A 21,667-nucleotide genomic window follows, 5' to 3' on the forward strand; every position below is an offset into this window, starting at 1 on the left:
TTTGGCACCAGTGTCGGTCTTTGCATGGCTCTGCGTTCCTGGCGCGGAAAGCTATGTACAAGAACTGACGTCAGCGCGCGAGGGCGGCGTCTAAGTACTCCGACGTCATTCCGGCGCACGACGCCGACGACGGACGCGGAGCCGCAGACGACGCCTAGCGACGCGCAAGGGGTATTGCTGACGAAAAATCTTCCGGATCCAGTCTGACGCCCGGGGATATTCTAAGGTGAGGAATCTAACTAACTAATGTTTCTTACAGATACATCGTTACCGAAGGTAAGTAACTTGTTCTTCAGGTGTGCTTTGTGTTCAGTGACAGAGGTCTGTGTAACGGGGATCTGCAAGAGGTTGATGGTGTTTAAGGTGTTAGTGTTAAGTCTGGGGGTTCTATGTGGGTTAGGAGTGATGCAGTGTATGGTCTCTGAGTTGTGTTGCTTGAGACCGCTCAATTCTGGTGGATTAAAAGGGGTGGTTTGAGAAGATCCAGTAGGGGATGAGAGGGCCGTCTGTGGGTCCATATACTCTCGGAGGAGTGAGAGAATGTCTGTTTCTAATAGCTGATTTTTGGATCTGGCGGGTCGAGATGGGGCGTTAGGGTAAGGGGTGGTATTCCAGTTCTGGCCGATGGGTTTCAGCCCTGGGTCAGTAGGAGACACTGTGACATGGGAAGATGGGAAAAGGTGGTGCAGGGTAGAGGGCTGGGAATCTTGCGAGGTCCTGTTCGAAGCGAGCTCAAGGGCCAGGTCAGCAGTGGTGATAAAAAGATTTTGGATGGCAGTTTTGAGCTTGAGAAGTTCCTGGTTTATATCTTGCAGCTTAGCAGCTGGATCTGCGTGTGGTTCGCGGTTCACGTGGATGGGAGGAGGAATGTTGTTCACTGTGGTAGACGCAGGCGAGTTTACAGAGAGGGGCCGAGGGGGAGGGGAGAAATCCTCGGAGGAGGATTTACATCTCAGATGGAGAGGAGAACAAGGAGATTAGAGGCTAGAGGGGGGTGAGTGGGCGTTGCAGTCCAGGTGGAGAGCTGGCCAAGAAGTTGTGGGGAGCGGCAGTTAGGCAGGAGATCGTTCGGAGGGAGGGGAGAGTGGGAGGTATGGGAGAGGTGATTCGGGCTAGGGATAACAGGCTCATCAGCCAGGCGGGAGGGGAGTAGGGGAATTATGGGTGGTCGGTGCCCTGTGGATGAGTATGAGGAGCCAAGGTGAGGGGGGCTGGAGCTTTAAGCGAGTTGTTCGAGGTAGGAGGGGCATTTGACCGATGGTTGTGGGACAGTAGAGGGGGATCAAGTTGACCCTAGGTTGGAGTTAGTGGAAGGTCGATCAACGGGTGATTAGTTGCTGCGTTATGGTCTAGCGATTCCTTAATGAGGTTAAATTTTTTTGTCAAAGATGGCCAGGTTGCGATCTGTGGCCTGAATGAGTATGATCCCATTGTTATAGATGGAGATTGTAGCATTTGCTCTAAAAGTGGGTGGGGATGTCGCTAGTAATCTAATACAGTGGGGAAATTTCTTAGCCGAGGCGATTCTGAGTAAAGAGTGGAGCACTATCATGCACTGAGCTGTTCTAGTGTGAAAGATCAGGTCACTAGTAATCGCTCCTTTTTTATGACAGACGTAGGGGTCAGAGATAAGGGTTGGTTTCTGGGTTGGCTTTGAGTATTCTATGTTTTAGAGACTTAGTCGCAGTTTTGGAGAAGTTTGTCGGGTAATTAATTGTATGAGTATTAATACCTAGTCTCTGGATTCTGGCGTCCATTCTGAACTGAGCGGAGGGGGGCATGCTGGGGTGGGTTATTTTGACTAGCGTTAATAGAGATGTGGGAGTAAACAGGTTGCCAGTGAATGGCCCTCAGTGGTGTTGAATTTTGCAAGATAACGTGATAAGGTGAGGGGTACAGGTCTTGCAGGATGTCTTTAAGGTGTGGGGTATACGGAGGGACGAAGGGGTGCGCCTTACTAATTAGTATGCCAAAAACCATAGTGAAGATGATGAGGATGGAGAAACGTTGGGTCTCACCTACTCAAAGGAAAGATATCTACAAATCACAGAAGCTGTCCTCCTTAACTAACGACCATCCTGCCTTTTGCTCCTATCTTAGTTCCAGCTGGAGCATGAGGCCTTCACCTAATCACCACTCCAGGCCCCACAGACCCCTGCCTCAGCTATCTGAAGAAGACATTCTCGCCCTTCTTGTGTCCTACACTGACTCAAGGACGGTCACCCACCCCAACTATACTCTCAACATCCTCTCAATCATTGTGGACCCTGACAGTGAACCTAGTCTTAAGCTCAGAAAGTTGAACTAAGAGAACCTACTTGTCATAACCACCTCTCCTCAAGTAGTGGTCGCTTCCAATCTGCACATCTATTCGATGCTCAACTGCAGATCAGCTGTGAAACATGCAGCTGATATTTCTGATCTCATCGTCGCGCATAACCTGGACCTTTTGATCATCACTGAAACCTGGCTCAATGACACTTCCTCCCCAATTCTTGACATCTTAATCCCCCCTGACTACTCCATTCCCAGAAGTGATCGACTTGTTAAAACAGGAGGGGACATTGCCTGCATTCATCGCTCAAACCAATCACAATTTTTTTTTACTTTTTAAAAGAATATAGATTAAAATGTTATTCTTTAAAAACTGTCCACAATTGTACAGTATCTGTGGACAGTTTTTAAAGAACAACTTTTTAATCTATATTCTTTAAAAAAAAAAAAAAAAAAAAAATTGTGATAATTTCTGTTTTGGATTATACACTTTTTGTGTCTACTATATGGGCTTTGCATATGTTTTCATCCTGGTTTGTATTTGCATGGTGAGATGCGAGTTTAGTTGTGCTTCTGATTAATGTGTATAGTAACCAAGGGAAAAGTCATTTTTACAGGACACAAATGATCCCATGGTATGTTTCTTTAAGGCTTTCCTCTCTGACCTCAACCTCGCACAGATCTGTAAAGGTCCTACTCACAATAAAGGCGCCACTTTGAAAGTTTTATTGAAATAAAAATACAATCTGCATGTACAGTTCTTACAATCACGAAGACGGTTGTACACAGTCTATTGGTACACAGTTTCCACAAAGACACTACCTCCGGAATGACTACAGTAGTGTTATATCTCATCGTCCGAACCATAATCCAATATCGGAGGTGTACAGATGTTTCCCCTGTAGGTATTCCATTTGCACTACACCCTTCCCCATTTCTTTGGACATCCACTGTGAATGAAGGTGGCCTTCTCGGCCACCATGACCATATCAATATCCCTACACCATTCTAGTAGAGTTGGAACGTGTGCCGATCCCCATTTCTGCTCTAAATTTCGTTTAGCTATCATCATGCCTGTCATTGCCCACTGACGTTCAGCGTGGTTAAGGTCTGTTGGCTCCCACACTTTTTTCAAAGGCGCCACTCTTGACCTCATCATTGCCAAAGACAACATCATACAGATAGGTGACATCCTACCCTGGGACTGGTCTGATCATTTTCAAATCCCCTTCCTCGTCTTAGACAAGGGTTCTGGTAGACAGGGTCAGCCCCTTAAAGCAAAACAATCGACTCGCAAGATGAGAGACCGCGACATCAACATGATAACTTCAATCACCAAAAATAGACTTCAGCCCCCCCCCCTAATTTGACCAACCTTGACAATCTTTCCGAGCACTACATTAACACTTTGTCTAACATTCTTGACTCTATTGCTCCGAAACAGCTCAAAAGGGTTCCAGTCAAACTTTCTAAACCATGGTTTAATAATTCCCTAAATCATAAACGGCGCAATCATAGACTCTCTGAGAAGCGCTGGAGAAATTTGCCTTCCACCACAAACCTCTCTCAACTGAGAAAAGTGAAAAGCGCCTACAACAAACACATCCGCTTGGCAAAACCTGACCACTTCAGAATTAATCTGGACGGAGCCAAAAATAGACATCAAAAACCCTTGAGATCATTAAGGAACAATCCAATCAATCTTCTAACCAGAACTCTATTCCTGTATCCCTGCTCCCTAGTGGTGATGATTTTACATCTCACTTCGCCAAAAAAACAAGGAAAATTGAGATGGAGCTATTACTTGCCACCCTATCTCTGTCATCTAAGAAATCTCCTGCAGGATCAGGGGAGGTGGCATAATCCACGACAATTTACTCGCCTTTGGGAGGCTCTTTCAAAAACATCGCCTCTTAGAGCTGTTTCCTCCTGCCAGACCGCACTGAGCTACTTCACAACATGGCATCCATCAACCATTTTAGTGATCCTTTACCTGCCAAGGTCTATAAAGATTTAATCTCAGCCATTCTCCCTCTTTGGTCCAGGATCATTCATGAATCCCTCTTACAGGGAAAGATTCCCGACTGCCTAAAGTGAGGCAAGTTACTCCCATTCCTAAGAAGCCCAGTGTGGACCTATCAGATCCAAACAACTTTTGACCTATGACCAGCAGTATGACTCTAGCTAAATTGCTTGAAAAATGCATACGTTCGTAGCTCTGCAAACACATTGGGGAAATATCAACTCCTTGACCCTCATCAGTCAGGATTCAGATCAGGGCACAGTACTGAAAGGGCACTAACACACGTTGATGACGCCGTGAGAGCCCTTGACCAAAATGTCCCTTGTATCCTGATCCTTCTGGACCTGTCCTCAGCATTCAGTACCATCAAACATGAAAACCTGATTGATCTTCTTCAACTTAGGATGGGACTCTCGGGCCCTGTCCTAAACTGGTTTGCCTCCTTCCTGCACAACCGCACGCAAAGGATCAAAATTAATCATGCCCTCGCTTCCAGTACCCCTGTCACGATTGAAGTCCCTCAAGGTTCTGCGCCCACTCTCTTCAACCTCTTTATGGAACCTCTTGCGGCCATTCTGAACCAAGCAAACATTCAATACCACATGTATGCGGATGACACACAATTATACCTGAAAATCTCCTCGCAAGAGGACATAAAAACATCAAATGCTGCAGTTGCCCAAACTCAACAATGGTTAGCTCAAAACCATCTCCTACTAAATACTCTCAAAACGGAATTTCTTTTGATCGCCTCACCCAATCACTCTGCTCCTACCCTTGACTGGATTAAACACCTTACTGCTCTGAACTGCACACCTCATGTAGTAGACTCTGCCAAATCCTTAGGTATCACCTTGGATAAACACTTAAACATGCAAGCACACATCCGTGCTACTACTAGGAGAGCCAATTTCCAACTCAACACACTGAAGAAAATCAAACTTTTCCTCTCCCCCCGAAGATCTAAGGCCTGCGGTTCAATCCCTGACTATCCCTAGACTGGAATATGGGCTGGTGACCCTCACTGGACTTTCCAAAGCTAGCTTGGCCCCACGCAGAGCTACCTTGAACGCATCGGCTAGGCTTATAACGGTCTCAAGAAAATGTGATCACATTTCCCCCGACCTTCTGCAGCTAAATTGTTTATCTATTGAAGCTAGAATCCGACTCAAGATAGCTTGTCTGACTCATACAGCCATACACTACAATACCCCGTACTATCTAGCAAATAAGCTTGAGCTCTCAGGCTCCAGCCGGAACCTCAGAAGTACGTCCACCCTTCTCTTGAAACCCCCAAGATTCAAGAAGAAAAGATCTTACAACCGTGCTTTCACCAGTCTTGCTCTGAGAATCTGGAACTCCTTGCCATCCGAGATCAGATCCAATCCTTCCACTACTTCCTTTAAAAAAACTAGTCAAACGATTACTAATGAACGAACGTTAACTCCCTACTCCTGTGATCATGTTCTTGTGTTTGTTAATAACCTAATATTGTAGTATTACACAGATTCCTTATTGTATATTTTTACCTTTCTTTGGTCTACTCCTCGATGGCTCCTTCACTACATTATCTGATGATCTCGCTCTTGTTTTTCTGTCAAAATTGCCTGAGTCATATTACACTTCTTGCTTCTTTCTACTGTATGATGTTTTACTCTGCGTGTTCTAAGGCACTGTTGATACCCCACTACTCTTTAATTTGAATGTTTTCCCTAAGGTTGTAACTTCACTTACCTTCATTATATTTGTACCCTTGCTTGCGCCACCTTTGTACAGCGCTTTGATACTCCTGTGGGTCTAGTTCGCGCATTATAAATCTTTTCAAATAAATAAAATAAACATGCTTGGGTGAAATTTGGGAGGGGTCTGCAAACCCTTATGGATACCAGTTAAAAGATCCCAAGGACAACTGGTATGAAGATCTGGTGGATGCCAGTGGATTGGACACTTCCCCAGACACTGTCCGGGTCTCTCCCCCTACTATGGCTACAGAGGAGAATGCCTCATTCACAATGGTGGTGCAAAGGGCGGCTGAGGTCCAGTTCACAATACGATGTGAGCTGGACTCGATCGACTCTCTAGGCAGAGTGATTTCATTGTCTGTGGCCCTTAGACGCAGCACCTGGCTGACAATCAGTGGCTTTTAGAGGGATGTCCAAGCTTTGCTCGGGGAAATGCCGTTTGATAGCTTTCGGTTGTTTGGAGAGAAGCAAGACTCCACGTTAGAGCGCTTTAAGGACAGCCCTGCAACAGCCAGGTCGATGGGCTTTTCCATGGCCACTAGCCAAGGGGCTTCCAACTGTGTCTTTCCACGCCCAGCCACCCCGGCTACCAAACTGCACAATCATTTTGAGGCAGAGGACACGGTTCCCACAGACCACATGAGACAGGTAATCAGAAATACTCAGTACACACACCCTCTTTCCAGGGCAGCCACAGTCTTCAACCCCCTTCAGTATTCCCTCCCACCATCATGAGCATCATGTGGGGGCACGAAAAGCCATCAACTGCACCACTGGAGGTCAATAAAATCAGACTGTTGAGTTTTGCAGCTCATCCAAAGGAGCAACTCCCTCCTTTTTGTGACAACCCACTCCAACCATGCCACCGACTTAAAACAAGCTGATGGGGGACCACCTGTCCTTACTCCAGAAAGAGGCATTAGTTCTCTTGGCCAACGGAGCTTTAGAGAAGGTGCAGGCAGCAGAAGTAGGTTGTGTTTGCTATTCCCACTACTTTCTGGTGCCCAAGAAGGACAGAGGCCTTTGTCCTATTCTAGACCTGCCCCTTCTCAATCTCTTGTTGAAAAAAGAGAAATTAAAAATGCTCACACAAGTCCTGGCTGCCCACAGGTGTTACATGCAGTTCACAGTCTGTGATGAGCACTTTTAGTTTGCTGTGCTCCCCTTTGGCCTTACCAGTGTCCCTTGGGCGTTCACGAAAGTGATGGTGGTGATCTCATTTCATCTGCAGAGGTAAGGAATTCCAGTCTTTCCCTACCTAGACGATTGGCTGTAAAAGGTGGGCTTGCCCCAAGCAGTCGTCTCCCACCTTCAGACTACGGCAGACCTTCTGCACTTACTGGGATTCACTATCAATTTGCCAAAGTCATGCCTGACTCCTTCTCAGATGCTCCCTTTCATCTGAGCCATTCTGGAAACAGGGCAATTCCGCCCCTATCCTCCAGAGCAGCGAGTCCAGGACATTCAGGCTATGATTCTGATGTTTAAGCCTCTATCTTGGATTCGGTGAGATTGACTCTGAGGCTGCTTGTTCTCATGGCCTCCTGTATCCTGTTGGTAAAGCATGCTCGCTGGCATATGCTGGCTCTGCAGTGGGACCTGAAGGCCCAGTGGGTGCAACATCAGGAGAACCTCTCCGACCTGGTTCAAATATGGAAGGGAAATGCAAAAGATCTACAGTGGTGGCTGAAGAGCAGTAATTGGGTTAGTGGCATACCCCTCTCCCTTTCCCAGCCAGATCTCACAGTGGTGGCAGATGTATCACTTCTTGGTTATAACGGTTACTTGGTAGAGAAGGCGATCAGAGGACTTTGGTCTCCAACAGAATCTCAGCTCCACATCAACCTGTTGGAGTTGAGAGCGATTCGCTTGGCATTGAAAGCCTTCCTTCCTTCCATCCATCAAGAGGAGGCTGGGTCAGGTGTTCAAGGACAACACCACTGCCATGTGGCACAGCAACAAGCGGGGCAGTTTGGGGTCTTTGAGCCTGTGCCAGGAGGTCCTGCCGCTCTGGACATGGCTGGAATGTTAGGACATATTTCTGGTGGCATCTCTGAATGCCAGGGCTGACAAACCCGGCTGTCGATGCCTAATGGATCATGAATGTCCTCTCCATCCGCAGGTGGTGCAAGGTCTCTTCCAAGAATGGGGAGAGCCTTGATTAGATCTGTTCACCTCCGTCGAGAACGCACAATGTCAGCAGTTTGGTGTGCTGGAGTTTCTAAGACATCTTTCGCTCTGAACATGCCCTCAACAAGCGGGGAATAACCAACATTGTTAACCTCAGTAAGCATGTTCTAACTACTGATGAGGAAACTGTCCTATCAAAAGGACTGGAGTTTGTCCCTACACCAAAGAATGACGCCTTTGTACTCCACACAGAACTGGCACAGTTCTTCAGAAAACTTAAGCTACGCGATTACTTTGGTGATAATGAAGAGAAGACCGAAGAAGAAAAAACTACAACAGATCTTAGAAAGAAGTCAACATTCCAACCACCAGCCCAGAACTCATGTCAAGTAGGGTGAGTAGGGCTACAGGCTTTTTGTCCCCCTGGGACCAGGGTGGGGCGGAGTCCACCCCATGACGGCGTATAATACACGGCACTACAGGCAGTAGCATCATAGCACGTTTTCTACTTAGGTCATTGCCATATCCTCCCAGATCATCTGATGGGTCTTTGGGGCGTAGGGCGTCACTACTCTGATTATCGACTGCACTCCATAGTGGGAGGTACTGCCCTCACAGCACCGCGCCGCACTACCTTTATATACCTCATACTGTGTATGGAGGATATCTTCTGGGAGGGAACAGTTCATATTGCACTTGTTTTGGTTTGTTACTAAAGTTGAAAGAAACCTCATGTACCTCATGCTTGAATACCACTTGCGGATATGATTGCTTACTACTGCATACTTAAACAGCTCAAATTCCAATACTACGCGGCCGGCCCGTCTGGGTTGTAGGCGACATGCTGTGTACCTCAGTTGATGCTTTTCAACCTGCGCTTCTTGATTCTTGCACTGCACGTTGTCGCTGCCGGCCTGTTCATTCAGGATGTAGGCGTAAAGCTGTGTGCTATTTCTTCATGATCAATAAAGGTTTTGAAAAAAAAAAAAAACTCATGTCAAGTACTGGCCTTTGAAGAAGCAGTACTCAACGAAATCAAGGGGATCAACTTCCAGAATACCAAGGGTTTCCAAAACCTTACGAAAAAAGAGCACACAGCACTGCAAAGCCTGAAGAACAACCACGATCTCGTGATAAAACCCGCAGACAAAAGGGCAGCAATTGTGATTATGGACCAGGAGATGTACCAAGAAGAGTGTAAAAGACTCCTCTCAGACACAGTTAGTTACGCCATACACAGAGTTGATCCAACCACATCCCTCATGACGAGAATCAAAATATGGTATAGGAGGCCCTCTCCAATGATTGGATTACTAGACAGGAGACAGGTTTCCTTATCAATGAGGAACCTAGGATGCCTAGATTCTACACGCTCCCTAAGATCCACAAGAACCGGACCCCCCAACCCGGAAGACCCATCGTATCCGGGATTGGATCAGTTCTGGAACCTCTTTCGCAGTTTTGCGACTGGTTCCTCAGACCGATTGTGAAAAAATCACATTCCTACCTTAGGGACACCAAGGATGTCCTTTGCCTTCTCCGAGATCTGGAAATAGATCCTACAGAGAACCTTCTCATAACAATGGACATAGAGGCCCTATACACAAGCATACCACAGAGACGAACCTTGGAAGTGGTGGAACAAATTATCCTAAACATGGAGTGGAATTTCATCACTCCCCAACATTTTGGAGATGGAATGTGCTGAATTGGCACTAACGGAGAACTTTTTCGAATTTGAAAACACCATCTACCACCAGATTACCGGTACTTCGATGGGCAGTACTTTTGCCCCAAGCATGGCATGTCTCTATGTCCATCAATTTGAGGAAGACCACATTTACAATCCTAAAAACCATTCCTGAAACACCTCAAGGTGTGGAAACGCTTTATTGATGATGTGCTGATTGTATGGCACGGAACCAAGGAAGAAACAACAGAATTTGTCCAATGGGTCAATTCCAAGGACACCCATCTCAGATTCACACACACGATAGATGTGAACCACGCAATTTTTCTGAATTTAGACATTACCATAACCCAAGAAGGATTCACAACAAAGGTTCATAACAAAACCACAGATAAAAACAGTTTACTTCTCTATGAGAGCTACCATCCAAGGGCCCTGAGACAAAACCTCCCGGTAGGTCAGTTCCTCTGAATCCGACAGAAGTGCTCGAATACAACAACCTTTGAGGAGCAGGCAGAACAACTGGAAAATAAACTTCTAGAACGCCACTACCCGAGAAAAATGGTGAGACGAGCAAGGAAACGTGCCAGGAACAATCCAAGAGAGTCACTACTAGAGGATATAACAAAAGGAGACACCAAAAGACCAGTATGCGTCACGACATACACTCCGATCTCAAACAAAGTACAAAAAATCGTGAGAAAAAACTGGCACATCCTCAATAGCGCTAGAAACCAGTGGCAGCCACCTTTATTTGCCTTTAGAAGGAATAGGAGTCTGCGCGATGAACTAGTACACGCAAAGAGACCATCGACTGGAGAAGAGGAACTACAAACCCTGTGGAGCCAACCACGGCCCGTCGGCCACTTCTCCTTTGGGAAAAGCACATCCTGCGCACTCACTTCTAATACCAAGGAGGTAGACGTAGGAACGGGGTTTCCTTGGCAACTGCGAGAATTCAGTAATTGCAACACGGAGAACGTCGTATACCTCTTGAACTGCCCATGCGACCTCAAATACGTGGGCATGACCACCAGGAAAATCAAAGTGAGTATTAATGAACATCGGAGCACCATTCAGTGTAAAAAGACCCACACCAAACTGACTCGTCATTTCACTGAAAAAAACCATAAAGACACAGACCTGAAATGCACCATTCTGGAAGTAATGAAAAAACGAAAGTTTGACCTTACTAAAGCCCTACATGTAAGAGAACAACGCTGGGTATTCCTTTTACGAACCTGGGACAAAGGGCTCAACGATGAAATACCGTGGCTCCAAATGGGGCGCTGAAACCTCTAACAACCACCAGTAGATTAATTCACACTAACACATAGACTGAGTGTACCTGGTATACCATCACATGACACTGTGAAACCATCAGTACATGCAGTGCCCTCAGGTTTAAATGAGTTTACTTAAAATGGGCTGAGTATACCTGGAATTATCACACTTCGCTGGCTTTTAAACCAAGCCGAAGTCGTGAGGCCAATTGGCCACATGCCCTCCATAGTCATCCTCCCCCAGCTGGAAAAGCCTCTCACCCAGGCTTAACGCATAAATAGAAAAGTTATCGCTGACACTCAGCGCTAATACCCAACATTGACATCCTCACCCTTATTATGATCTTCCTTTGGAATACCTGTTTGCACAAGTGCATCAGAGCAAGTCCAACCGAAAACTGCCCGCTAGTACACGCACAACATCGCCCATCTGGGCAACTCTAGACTCTGGGTGGAATACCCCCCTTTTTTCTGGGCAATCAGCTGCTCACCCGTTCACACACCGGGTGCTTCGCAGTCACGCACCAGTCACACACAGAGCAGAAGTGTACTTCTGCCCCTTCTGCAAAATCTCGCCTATCTGGGCAGCCAAAAAGACCTAGGTAGAATTTCACCTTGCATCACAGTAATTGGCCGGGTGCCTTGGCAGTCACGCACCAATAGTACATGAGAGCATGCGTGTACTTTTGCCAATTTAAACTAGGCACTGGCGCGTAGGACACGGACCACCGCGCACTTTCTCTCAGTGATTCCCGTCATGTGCTTCACTTCTCTAATCAGAGCATGCGCGTAACTCCACCATTTTGGGACCAGGCACTCGCGCTTCAGGACACAGGAAGTAGTGCTCCGGGTTTATCGGCATCTTAGCCTACCGCTCCACACTGAGCATGTGCACAGTACAGCCATTGATGAATCAGGCTTCCCCTCCAAGGACACAGGAAACCACGCACCTGATTTCACCTAGCGCCACTTAAAACCAATTTACTTAAGTGAGCGAACTATAAAAGCACAACGGCTCTCCACCCAGTCCTACACCGGGGAGGAACGGGAGCAGTCGCCTAGGATCCACGCAGGAAACTTTCCTTGAGGCAGTAAGGGTGTGAATGAGAACGGATTGAATGAAAGTATTTTGGGGCAATTGGTCCACCATAAGCACAATTGAGGATGAATGCTCTGCATGTTTGTACTTGAAAAACCATAATTCTCACGCCAGCTGTGATCTATATGTTTTTTTCCCACAGGTTCTGACAAACAGGGGTTTCCCCTCCCCTCCTCCCATGGGGCCAGTAGCTTTGGTTTTTAGGGTAAGAACAGTGAGACACGTGCTCTCACCTTTGCATCCCCATCATGTACACAAATTGAGTGGCACATGTCACATGAGTAGTCACTCACACAGAAACTGGATCAGTGCATGTATTGAGTTCAGTTATTCGCCACTACTACGGTCTGTTGTTATATATATTTGTATTCTCTCCCTACTTTTTCTTTTACAGGCTTAAATCTAAGAGCCATCCAATTGTGGAGTGTGACACTGATCACGCCCACACAGTGGTACACTCTTGCCACTTTTGGTAAGAACGGAGCCCCTAATTACATATTTAGATCCTGATGAATGCCCTGGACCCTCCTGGGCCAAGACGGCAGAAACATGTCGACCTCTAAACGCAATGGTTAGGGGACACTAATTCCCCCACATACCGTCACCTGCTTTTAAAACATCATATAGTTACCTCTCACATTAAAAAAACACAATGAGGATAACTATAATGATTTTTAATCTCACTCACTTATGCACGGGCCCCCACTTAGTTTAGAAGTGCATCCCTGTCGTCAGGTGTAGGCCCGCGCTCTATCAAACCAAGGTTTTAGAGGGCGAGGATTGGTCAGTGATGAAGCATGACACCAGGTGGTGTGTGAGACCAGTCCGCTACTTTTTGTGAGATGTCCTCACTCACAATATAACTCCAACCTTATAGTGGTTATCACTTTAGGAGCAGCTCTTTTGTGGTTAAACATTCATAGTTGGAGGCTGCTAGCTCCTAAAACCCCGCGCCTTTTGTTCCCTCCTCCACACAGTGTGGAGCTCATGTGTTTTTGCTTTCGCTCTGAGACACTTTTTGTTTTGAGTGGAGCTGAGGCCTGCTGTACACCTTTCTGCCAGTACCACTCCTCCCCAGAGTTCTCAAGAAGATCAGGAACGACTGGGCCCAAGTCATTCTTGTGGTTCCGGATTGGGCATGGAGAGTCTGGTATCCTGAGCAGTTGAGCATGTTCATTGGTCCTCCAATCAGGCTGTCTCTTTGAGAGGATCTAATGTCACAGCAGCAGGGCAGGGTTCTGCACCTGAACCTGAAAACACTCTGTCGTCATGTGTGGAGATTGAGCGGAAACTGTTGACAGCTTTCGACCTCACACTCAAAGTCTTCAATGTTATCTTGGCAGCCAGGCATCCATCCACCAAAACGGTATACGCCTGCCATTGGAGCAAGTTTGTGACATGGTGTACAGACAGACAAGTTGACCCTCTTTTTGCACCCCTTTTCCAGGTTCTATTGTTCAATCTTACGTTAGCCCAGCAGGGCTCTGCTTTGAAAGGCTATCTTTCTGCCATCTCAGCATTTCTGTTGTTGCCCAGATCAGCCTTCCCTGTTCAAGTCACCTATTGTATATAGTTTTTGAAAGATCTACAACACATGTTCCCACCTGCACCCTTCGTTATTCCACAGTGGGACCTTAATTTAGTCCTCACATGTCTAGTGTGCTCCTTTTGAACTTCTACATAAATTCCCACTCACATTCCTCAAAATAACATCTGCTCGGAGGATTGGTGAGCTACAGGCATTATCGGCACATCCTCCGTATCATACAATCTATCCAGACAAACTGATCCTTCAATCTAGAAAATCCTTCTGGTTATGTGATGGAACTACGCATGCCTGAACCATGCGGTCTTAACCACGACCGCATCTTTACCACACATGCCGTTACCACGCATGCCTTTACTACGCATGCCTTTACCATGCAATTTCGTGGTAAAGACATGATTGGTAAAGAGACATGTGGATAAAGATCACACTCCTATCCCTCTGCCCTGAGCCATAAAATTCGGCCCTCCTGTGGTCTACTCTACCTGCCCCAGTCCTCCAAACTTCCCCGACCCCCCTATCCTTAACCTTAATACTCGACCCCCTCACCCCCAAAACCTCCCCCCACTTCCCCCCTACCCCAGCCTAAATTGCCCTCTCGACCTGAAAACTGCCCCTTTCCTGTCCCCTGCCCTGAGCCCTAAAACTCAGCCCCCTAAAAACCACTCTGACCACAGTCCTCCTCCCTGAGCCCTAAAACCAGCACCATCCCCTAAAATCTACCCTCTGCCCCCATCCCAACTGCCCCCTTAGCCTGTAAACTTCCCCTTTCCTGTTCCCTGCCCTGAGCCCTAAATTTGTGACCCCCAGCCCTGAAAACTACCCTGACCCCCGCAACCTAAACAAATTATCCCCGTCTCCTGCCCTGAGCCCTAAAACTCCTGACCCCCCCAGCCCTGAAAACTACCCAACTCCCCCAGCCCCCAAAACTACTCCCCAACCCAAACTACCCCGGTCCCCTTCACGAGCCCGAAGACTTCCGACCCCCTCCAAGCCCTGAAAACTACCCCCATTTCCCCAAAACCCCACTTACCTCACCGCATCGTCCCGATCTTTCCTGCTTTTCCGCCGAGCTGCAGCCAGCAACTAGACCGCACATCTGCCTTTACCACGCATATTAGTGGTTACATTTGCGATGTCTGAATGGGCGTGGCTGAGACTGCGGTGTTCTGACTGTTGCCCCATCCTTCTTTCCGAAGTTGGTAACTTCCTTTCATATAGGCGAGCCCATAACTCTACCTACCTTCTATGCTCCGCCTCACCACTCTAAAGAAGAGGGGAGACTCGATTGGCTGGACCCAAAAAGAGCAATGTTGCTCTACCTTAACCATACAGAGGTGCTCCGGGTGGATGATCAACTCTTCATGGGGTACGTCGGAGCCAAGAAAAGGAGACCGTGCAGAAACGGACATCTAAGGATGTATTGAGCTCTGCGACAAAAGATCTTCTATGCATTGGCTTAAAAACAATCTCCTGAAGGTTTGAGAGCTCGTTCTGTCAGTGCCAAGGCTGCAACCACTGCGTTAGTTCATGGAGTTCCTGTCCGGTATACCTGTCAGGCAGCAATGTGGGCTTCATTGCACACGTTTAAGAAGCACTGCTTCCTCCCCGGGTACGCGGCAGACACTATTGTATTCTGAAACTCCTCTCGTATTGGTGTTGTCTGATAATATGTGTAAATGCCAATAAAAAGAAGTTTAAAAAAAAAGAAGCACTGCTTCCTGGACAGTCGGGTCCGGAATAATGGTCACTTTGCCGGTTCGGTCCTACTGAGCTTTGTCTAATCCGTACCACAGTCTCTCCTCCAGGGAAGTATTGCTTAGGGACCTATTCTAAGCTAAGGAATATGTGGGAAATGTCTCTCAGCTGAAAAGCTTACTTACCTTCGGTAACGCTTTATCTGGTGGAGACTCTATCTATCTAGCCACACATTCCTTACTAACCCCTCCATGATTCTCCCTCTGTGGAGGATTTCAGAGTTAAGGGTTGTTTTCCCTTTTAAGGGCCCCAGTTAACACAACAGTGGTCGGTGTGCTTCGTTACGTCAGAGGACTGGGCTGGCGCCTATCTAGGTCCTGGCATGTCCCTTTCGGTGCTGACGAAGCCGAACGACACCACTTACCAGTGTGCACAGGTACTGCTTACGAAAAATCTCCGGATCCAGTCTGACAGACTGGCGGAGTCCCTGTCCTGGATATCTGTCTGGCTGCTCCATGGGTTATCTTGCACACTTTCACTAAACATTACTGCCTTGACAGTCAGGTGTGTCATGATGAGCACATTGCACGTTCAGTACTCCTGGACTATTTTTGTATGAGCCAGTTCACAGACATACCTCCAGGGAATCAGTGGCTAGAAGTCTGTATCAGATAAACTAGTTACCTTCTGGTAGAGACTATCTTGCCGCCGTTCCTTACCGAACCTCCCAGCCTCCCTGTTTCTGCGAATTGGTCTTTCTACTTAAAAAGAAACCTGTAGGCCCTTGGTTTCTAAACACTGGTCAATCAACCTTCAGACGTGGCTACTTGCCTCTAGCTGATGTCAACATACTGGGGTGCGTCTTTATAGGCACATCGTATTTGGTGCAGAGCTGCCCCACCTACTGGCAGGCAGAGGTACTGCTCAAGATTTTTCAGATCCAGTCTGATGCGTGGGTAATAGTCTCTAAGGCAGGGGTCTTCAAACTGTGGGGCGCGACCCCCAGGGGGGCCGTGGAGTGATGCAAAGGGGGTCGCGCCTTCCCAGTCACACTTCTGCCCAGGCCCAAGGGCTTCAGCCCCCCCCCCCTTCCCCCGTCCCGTCCTGTCTCTCAGCCCGGGCTGCTGCAGTGAAACTTGAGCTGCTGGGGGCTCAGCTGGGCAGTGTCTGGATTCCTATCTCCGGCACCCCCCCCCGTGTTTTTTCACAGGTCTTTAAAGACCATTTAACATGACTTTGTAAACTGCTTACAGAGGCTTAGGTTTTTTTGCTGGTTCCAGTACCCCCTGGGTCCCCACTGTGCCTATTCCTTACATTTGGATTTTACATTCACTGCCGTAGTGTGAGAATGCATTTCATGGAAAGGAATACAAAGTTGGCTTCCTGGGGGCGCTGTGAGTGAAAGTTTATTGTGCTTTTGAAGCACCTGCTGCAGCGTTTCTTTCCCCAGCAATTACCAGGCCTCACATAAATGTCAAGATAACTTGTGTGATTAATTATCTTCCTGGAGAGAGATCAGAATGTTGTATAGTTGAGGTTTTGACTTGGGTGATGTTAGTGCAGAGGGTTAATATGCCTGCTGCAAAGAACGCAGAGTGCGTATGATGTGAAGAGATCAGCAGGTTACTGCTTTCAAAAGAGACATCCTTTTGTTACTTGCAATTTATAACTTAAAGTCCTAATAGAGAATAGTGAGCTATTAACTTTCATCCTAGAACAGCATGCACACTGCAAAGTATACATTATTAGACCATTGATTAATTTGCAAAAAGGGTTAATTTGGCTAGAAATCAATTCTTATTATTAAAGGAAACTCCCAAACTATGCTGTTTCTTTTTCGACTCTGAGTTTGTGCTTCTCCACACCAAGCACTCTTGAACTATACTGCCTACCAGTATGGATGACATGTGACTCCTATACTTTTAGTCCTTTGGCTCATGTAACATTTCCTATACACTGATTTACACACTTATGATTGATTGTCTCTGTGTAATGTGTGTGTGATGCGAAGTGCTCGGACACCCTACACTGGTATGAGTGTCACTATATAACTAATTCAATGCATCTGAGAGTGTGGGGTTATGGAGAGTTGGTCACTGTTAAAGGGTGCTAGTGAGAGAATCCGTGGTGGGGGTGGTCATTGTGGGGGGCACCAACAAACATGGTCGCACAGGGCACCACCAGCACTAAAGCCGGCCCTGGGAAGTATACACAGATAAGCGCTGAAAATACCGCTTTAGGTGACTGTTTTTTTTTGTACCGACTGGGCCACCAAAATAATCTGCTGGCAACCCTAACCATAGGACTGGAAGTTTATTGCAGGATCAGCACATTATTTATTTCCTTCACCCTCGATCCCCGATTAATGCCGCAATAGTTTAACTTAGATCTTAAAGTCTACGCCCCGTCAATAACATGCTGAGTTACTTCATGGGTCTGGGAATGCACCCTGCATTCAGACAACTCATTCCTCATTCTCGCCCTTCATTGTCACGCTCACCCTGCACTCACAGTGATCACAATGCACTCACACTGATCACCATGCACTTGCACCATTCACCCGCTCACCTTGCACTCACAGCGATCACAATGCACTCACACTGATCACCATGCACTTGCACCATTCACCCGCTCACCTTGCACTCACAGTGATCACAATGCACTCACACTGATCACCATGCACTTGCACCATTCACCCGCTCACCTTGCACTCACAGTGATCACAATGCACTCACACTGATCACCATGCACTTGCACCATTCACCCGCTCACCTTGCACTCACAGTGATCACAATGCACTCACACTGATCACCATGCACTTGCACCATTCACCCGCTCACCCTGCACTCACAGTGATCACAATGCACTCACACTGATCACCATGCACTTGCACCATTCACCCGCTCACCTTGCACTCACAGTGATCACTCTGCTCTCAAAATGCACTTGTCCTGCTCACACTATACCTCAACCTGCAGTCACACGAGTACACTACTCATCCTGCACTCATGTGACACTTCACTCACCTGTCCTCCTCACTACTCAATATGCAACTCACTCAAACAAGCCCATCAGTAATCATACATTCATTCATCCCATTCTGAACTTGCATCCGCACCCAAAATGAGAGAGGACAGCAAGGGAGTGAGAGAATTTGATTGAAGAGGTCAGGGATGAGGAGAAATGTGAATTGCCGAAGAGAAGTGTGGACACGCAAAAAGTGAGTGTGATCCAAAGGTGAGGGCTTCTGTTAGAACAAAGGGGAGATGTGAAAGAGGAATGGGGGGACTGGAGAGGTGTAAGATACAAATAGACAAACATTTGAATGAAGAGACGAGGTGAATGAGAAGTGCTGAGGGGCACGGAAGGTGACAGGGCCAGAGAGGCCATGAGATAAATGTGAGAGACTGTTAGAGATGAGGGCAGTGAAAGGACAGAATGGCAAGAGGTGATTAAAGGTGAAGTGAGAGGTTGAATGGGGAGAGTTCAGAAGTTGTAAAAAGGGGTGAAAGAAAATGACCTGCAAAGTGAGAGAGGGATCCGGGGTTAGGAGAGGAGAGAGGGATGGAAGGGAGGGGGTGAGAGGAAAGCTGCAAGGGTAAAAGGCTTAACTCTACACAAAACCGCCAGGGTTTTAAGGGACCCCTGCTTCTTCCGGTCAGGGCCAGGTGAGCTTCTAATGTGGCAGCACGTATTGCTGCAGAGTGGAAGGCCCTTCACAAAGGTTGACTTGAAATCTTTCTGATGATAATTGCTGTATTTTGGTTATAAATGGGTACTGATTGGGTGAAATCTTTCCTCAGCGTTACTCTGTGTAACAAATATCAAAATAATGAAGCAATGCTATCCCAAAATACGCGGCATCACATAACCTTATTTACATTTTCATCCCACGCAATTTAGTCAACAGGTTTAGACATTTTTGTCAAGAGGGGGTCCTTACGCCTCAAAATGTTGACAGGGGGGTCTCGGCATCCAAAAGTTTGAAGACCTCTGCTCTAAGGTAAGGAATCTGTGGCTAGGTAGTCTATACCAGACAAGGCGTTACGGAAGGCAAGTAGCTTATTCTTTGAGGCCTCAAAGTGTCTAAGTGGCAGATTTCACAGACTTTTAGTCATACTCAAAATATTGTGTTAATACCATTTAGAGCATGAAGATGACTCAAAAGATGCCTATTTTAGCTGTAAAAATGATGATCCACATCTAACATTGTTGAAAAGTCGAAAAATGCAACATTTAAAATCGAACCCCACCCCAGACACGTAATAGGCCCATAATAGGCTCCAGCACTTTTTGCCAATTTCCATAGCTTTCACCTTCCAGCAAGAGGGGCTGCCCTCCGGGATAGAGGTATAGAGAAAGAACCACAGTTAACTATATCTGCTGTGTTTTAGTTAAAAAAATATATATATTGTTAGTCAGTTGGTGTATTGTACATATTAGTTGTGCACAGTGGTTTGAAAACTAAATGTTTGTAAAGCCTGTATACGGTAATGTAATGTGATTGTTTTCTTGTACCAGTCAATCGAAATATGAACTTATTTTCTTTCTTATTGTCTTTATTTTAAATATCAGGGAAGTGGGATTGCCCCTGGCACCAGTGTGACATCTGCGATGGTGCTGCCGCTTTCTACTGCGAGTTTTGCCCAAGTTCATTTTGCAAAGACCACGAAAAAGGAGCGCTCACAACGTCTGCACTGGAGGGTCGCCTATGCTGCTCCGAGCATGACCCCAAGTGTCCTGTGCCCCCAGGCTATTGGAACAAAATCAAATGTAAATTGGAGCTACAAGATCTTAGCGAAGAAACAAAAGAGTGAATTATAACAAAAACAGACTAAAACACTGAAATCAGTTACTGAACTTGAAGCTAAAAAATCCAAGAAGCTAGCTGGATCGTTTTGATTTGATGAGTGAGTCGTGTTGGAATTGTGAGAAGGATCCTCTGATCTTGACAGGTGGCAGCAATTGGAGTCGATTCTCCTACTTTTGGGTGCAGGAAAATCCGAGACAGCTACCTGTGCCTATAACCAAACAAGAAGAGCGAGCTTTGTCAGGCTTTGAACATGAAACCGATCTTTTTGGCAGGCGGGTATGAAAGACAAAAAGCGTTTGTCTTATTTATTCTTTGGAATGATCCGGTCGGTCAAAAGCGTGCTGATGCAGAGGCATTTATGAGCGTTATTCATTACCTCTAGATCACTTTTGATGGTTGCCAACATTACGTACATATCTTGCACCTGTTTTTAGTGCTTTTGTTGACACTTAAATGCAGAAGATGAAAGAATTTACAGCGTCTATGACTCTTAGTGACGTTTCCTAAGCACTTTGTATTTTCAGCGTTTGGACTTGAAGATTAAATCATCAAACCTCCGACTTCCATAGCGACCTAAAGTCAAGCCTGTGGAGGAGTTGGATCTCATAACCCTTGTTTACGTTTTTCTTTTTTGTATGCTTTAAGCGTCTTAGATCTGTATCCAAATCCTCAAGCTACACAAAACATCACACAAAATCTAGAGTTCCATTCCCTATACTTGAATGTGCTGCTTGTGTCTGAGAACTCAATTTTTCTGCCTTGCACAATTCAGTGCAAGTTGTACTCCCGTTGCCATGTTTACTCTTTATTAAGCAATAATGTATACGCTCCCCTGATATCAGTTGGCCTCTGCCTAGCTTCATCAAAATGATCATAACGGAGTCAGTGATAACTAATGGTGGATGCACTGTGAGCTATTTAGGAATGTGGGGTCCAGCAGCATAAAGAGATGTTTTATATCTCTTTGTAAATTAGAAGGCCATAAGATTAATGCAAAAGTGGGCATTCCTTCGTACTGCAAAAGTCTGGCCTTCTATTAATTGTTGCTGGAGCAATGCAAGGCACATGATTCTCCTGAAGCTAAACTGGTACCTTTTTCTGTCTCATTGATTAGTGGGAATGTCTCCGGAACCCCCTTTAATTTCAAATTCATTTACTGATTTTTACTATTTACAAATATCCATATGTTTTGGGTTTTTTGGTTTGTTTTTTGCTTCCTTTATCTCGGTATGTGAGTATGGTGGAGTATGCCTGATACGATAAGCACAAGCAAAAGCAGACAATAATGCCATCAGGAATATCTACGCATTCACAGGCCTCGACATTCAACTCTGTGCACCTAGCCCTCGACTAAAATCATGTTTTTATG

The 21,667-nt window shown here is 46.4% G+C and overlaps 1 protein-coding gene across 2 annotated transcripts in view; it reads left to right on the forward strand.

The window, feature by feature from the left end:
- Positions 1-20,905, forward strand: part of NSD3 (nuclear receptor binding SET domain protein 3) — a 1,492,250-nt gene extending 1,471,345 nt beyond the window's left edge. For both annotated transcript variants that reach the window (XM_085633955.1, XM_085633956.1), the window contains one exon: positions 20,061-20,905. In XM_085633955.1, the coding sequence (XP_085490081.1) occupies positions 20,061-20,302 (242 nt within the window). In that variant the 3' untranslated portion in view covers positions 20,303-20,905. The remainder of the gene's footprint in view (positions 1-20,060) is intronic.
- The last annotated feature ends 762 nt before the right edge of the window (positions 20,906-21,667 follow it).

The sequence above is a fragment of the Triturus cristatus genome, chromosome 11, assembly GCF_964204655.1.
Source record: "Triturus cristatus chromosome 11, aTriCri1.1, whole genome shotgun sequence".
NCBI classification, from domain to species: Eukaryota; Metazoa; Chordata; class Amphibia; order Caudata; family Salamandridae; genus Triturus; species Triturus cristatus.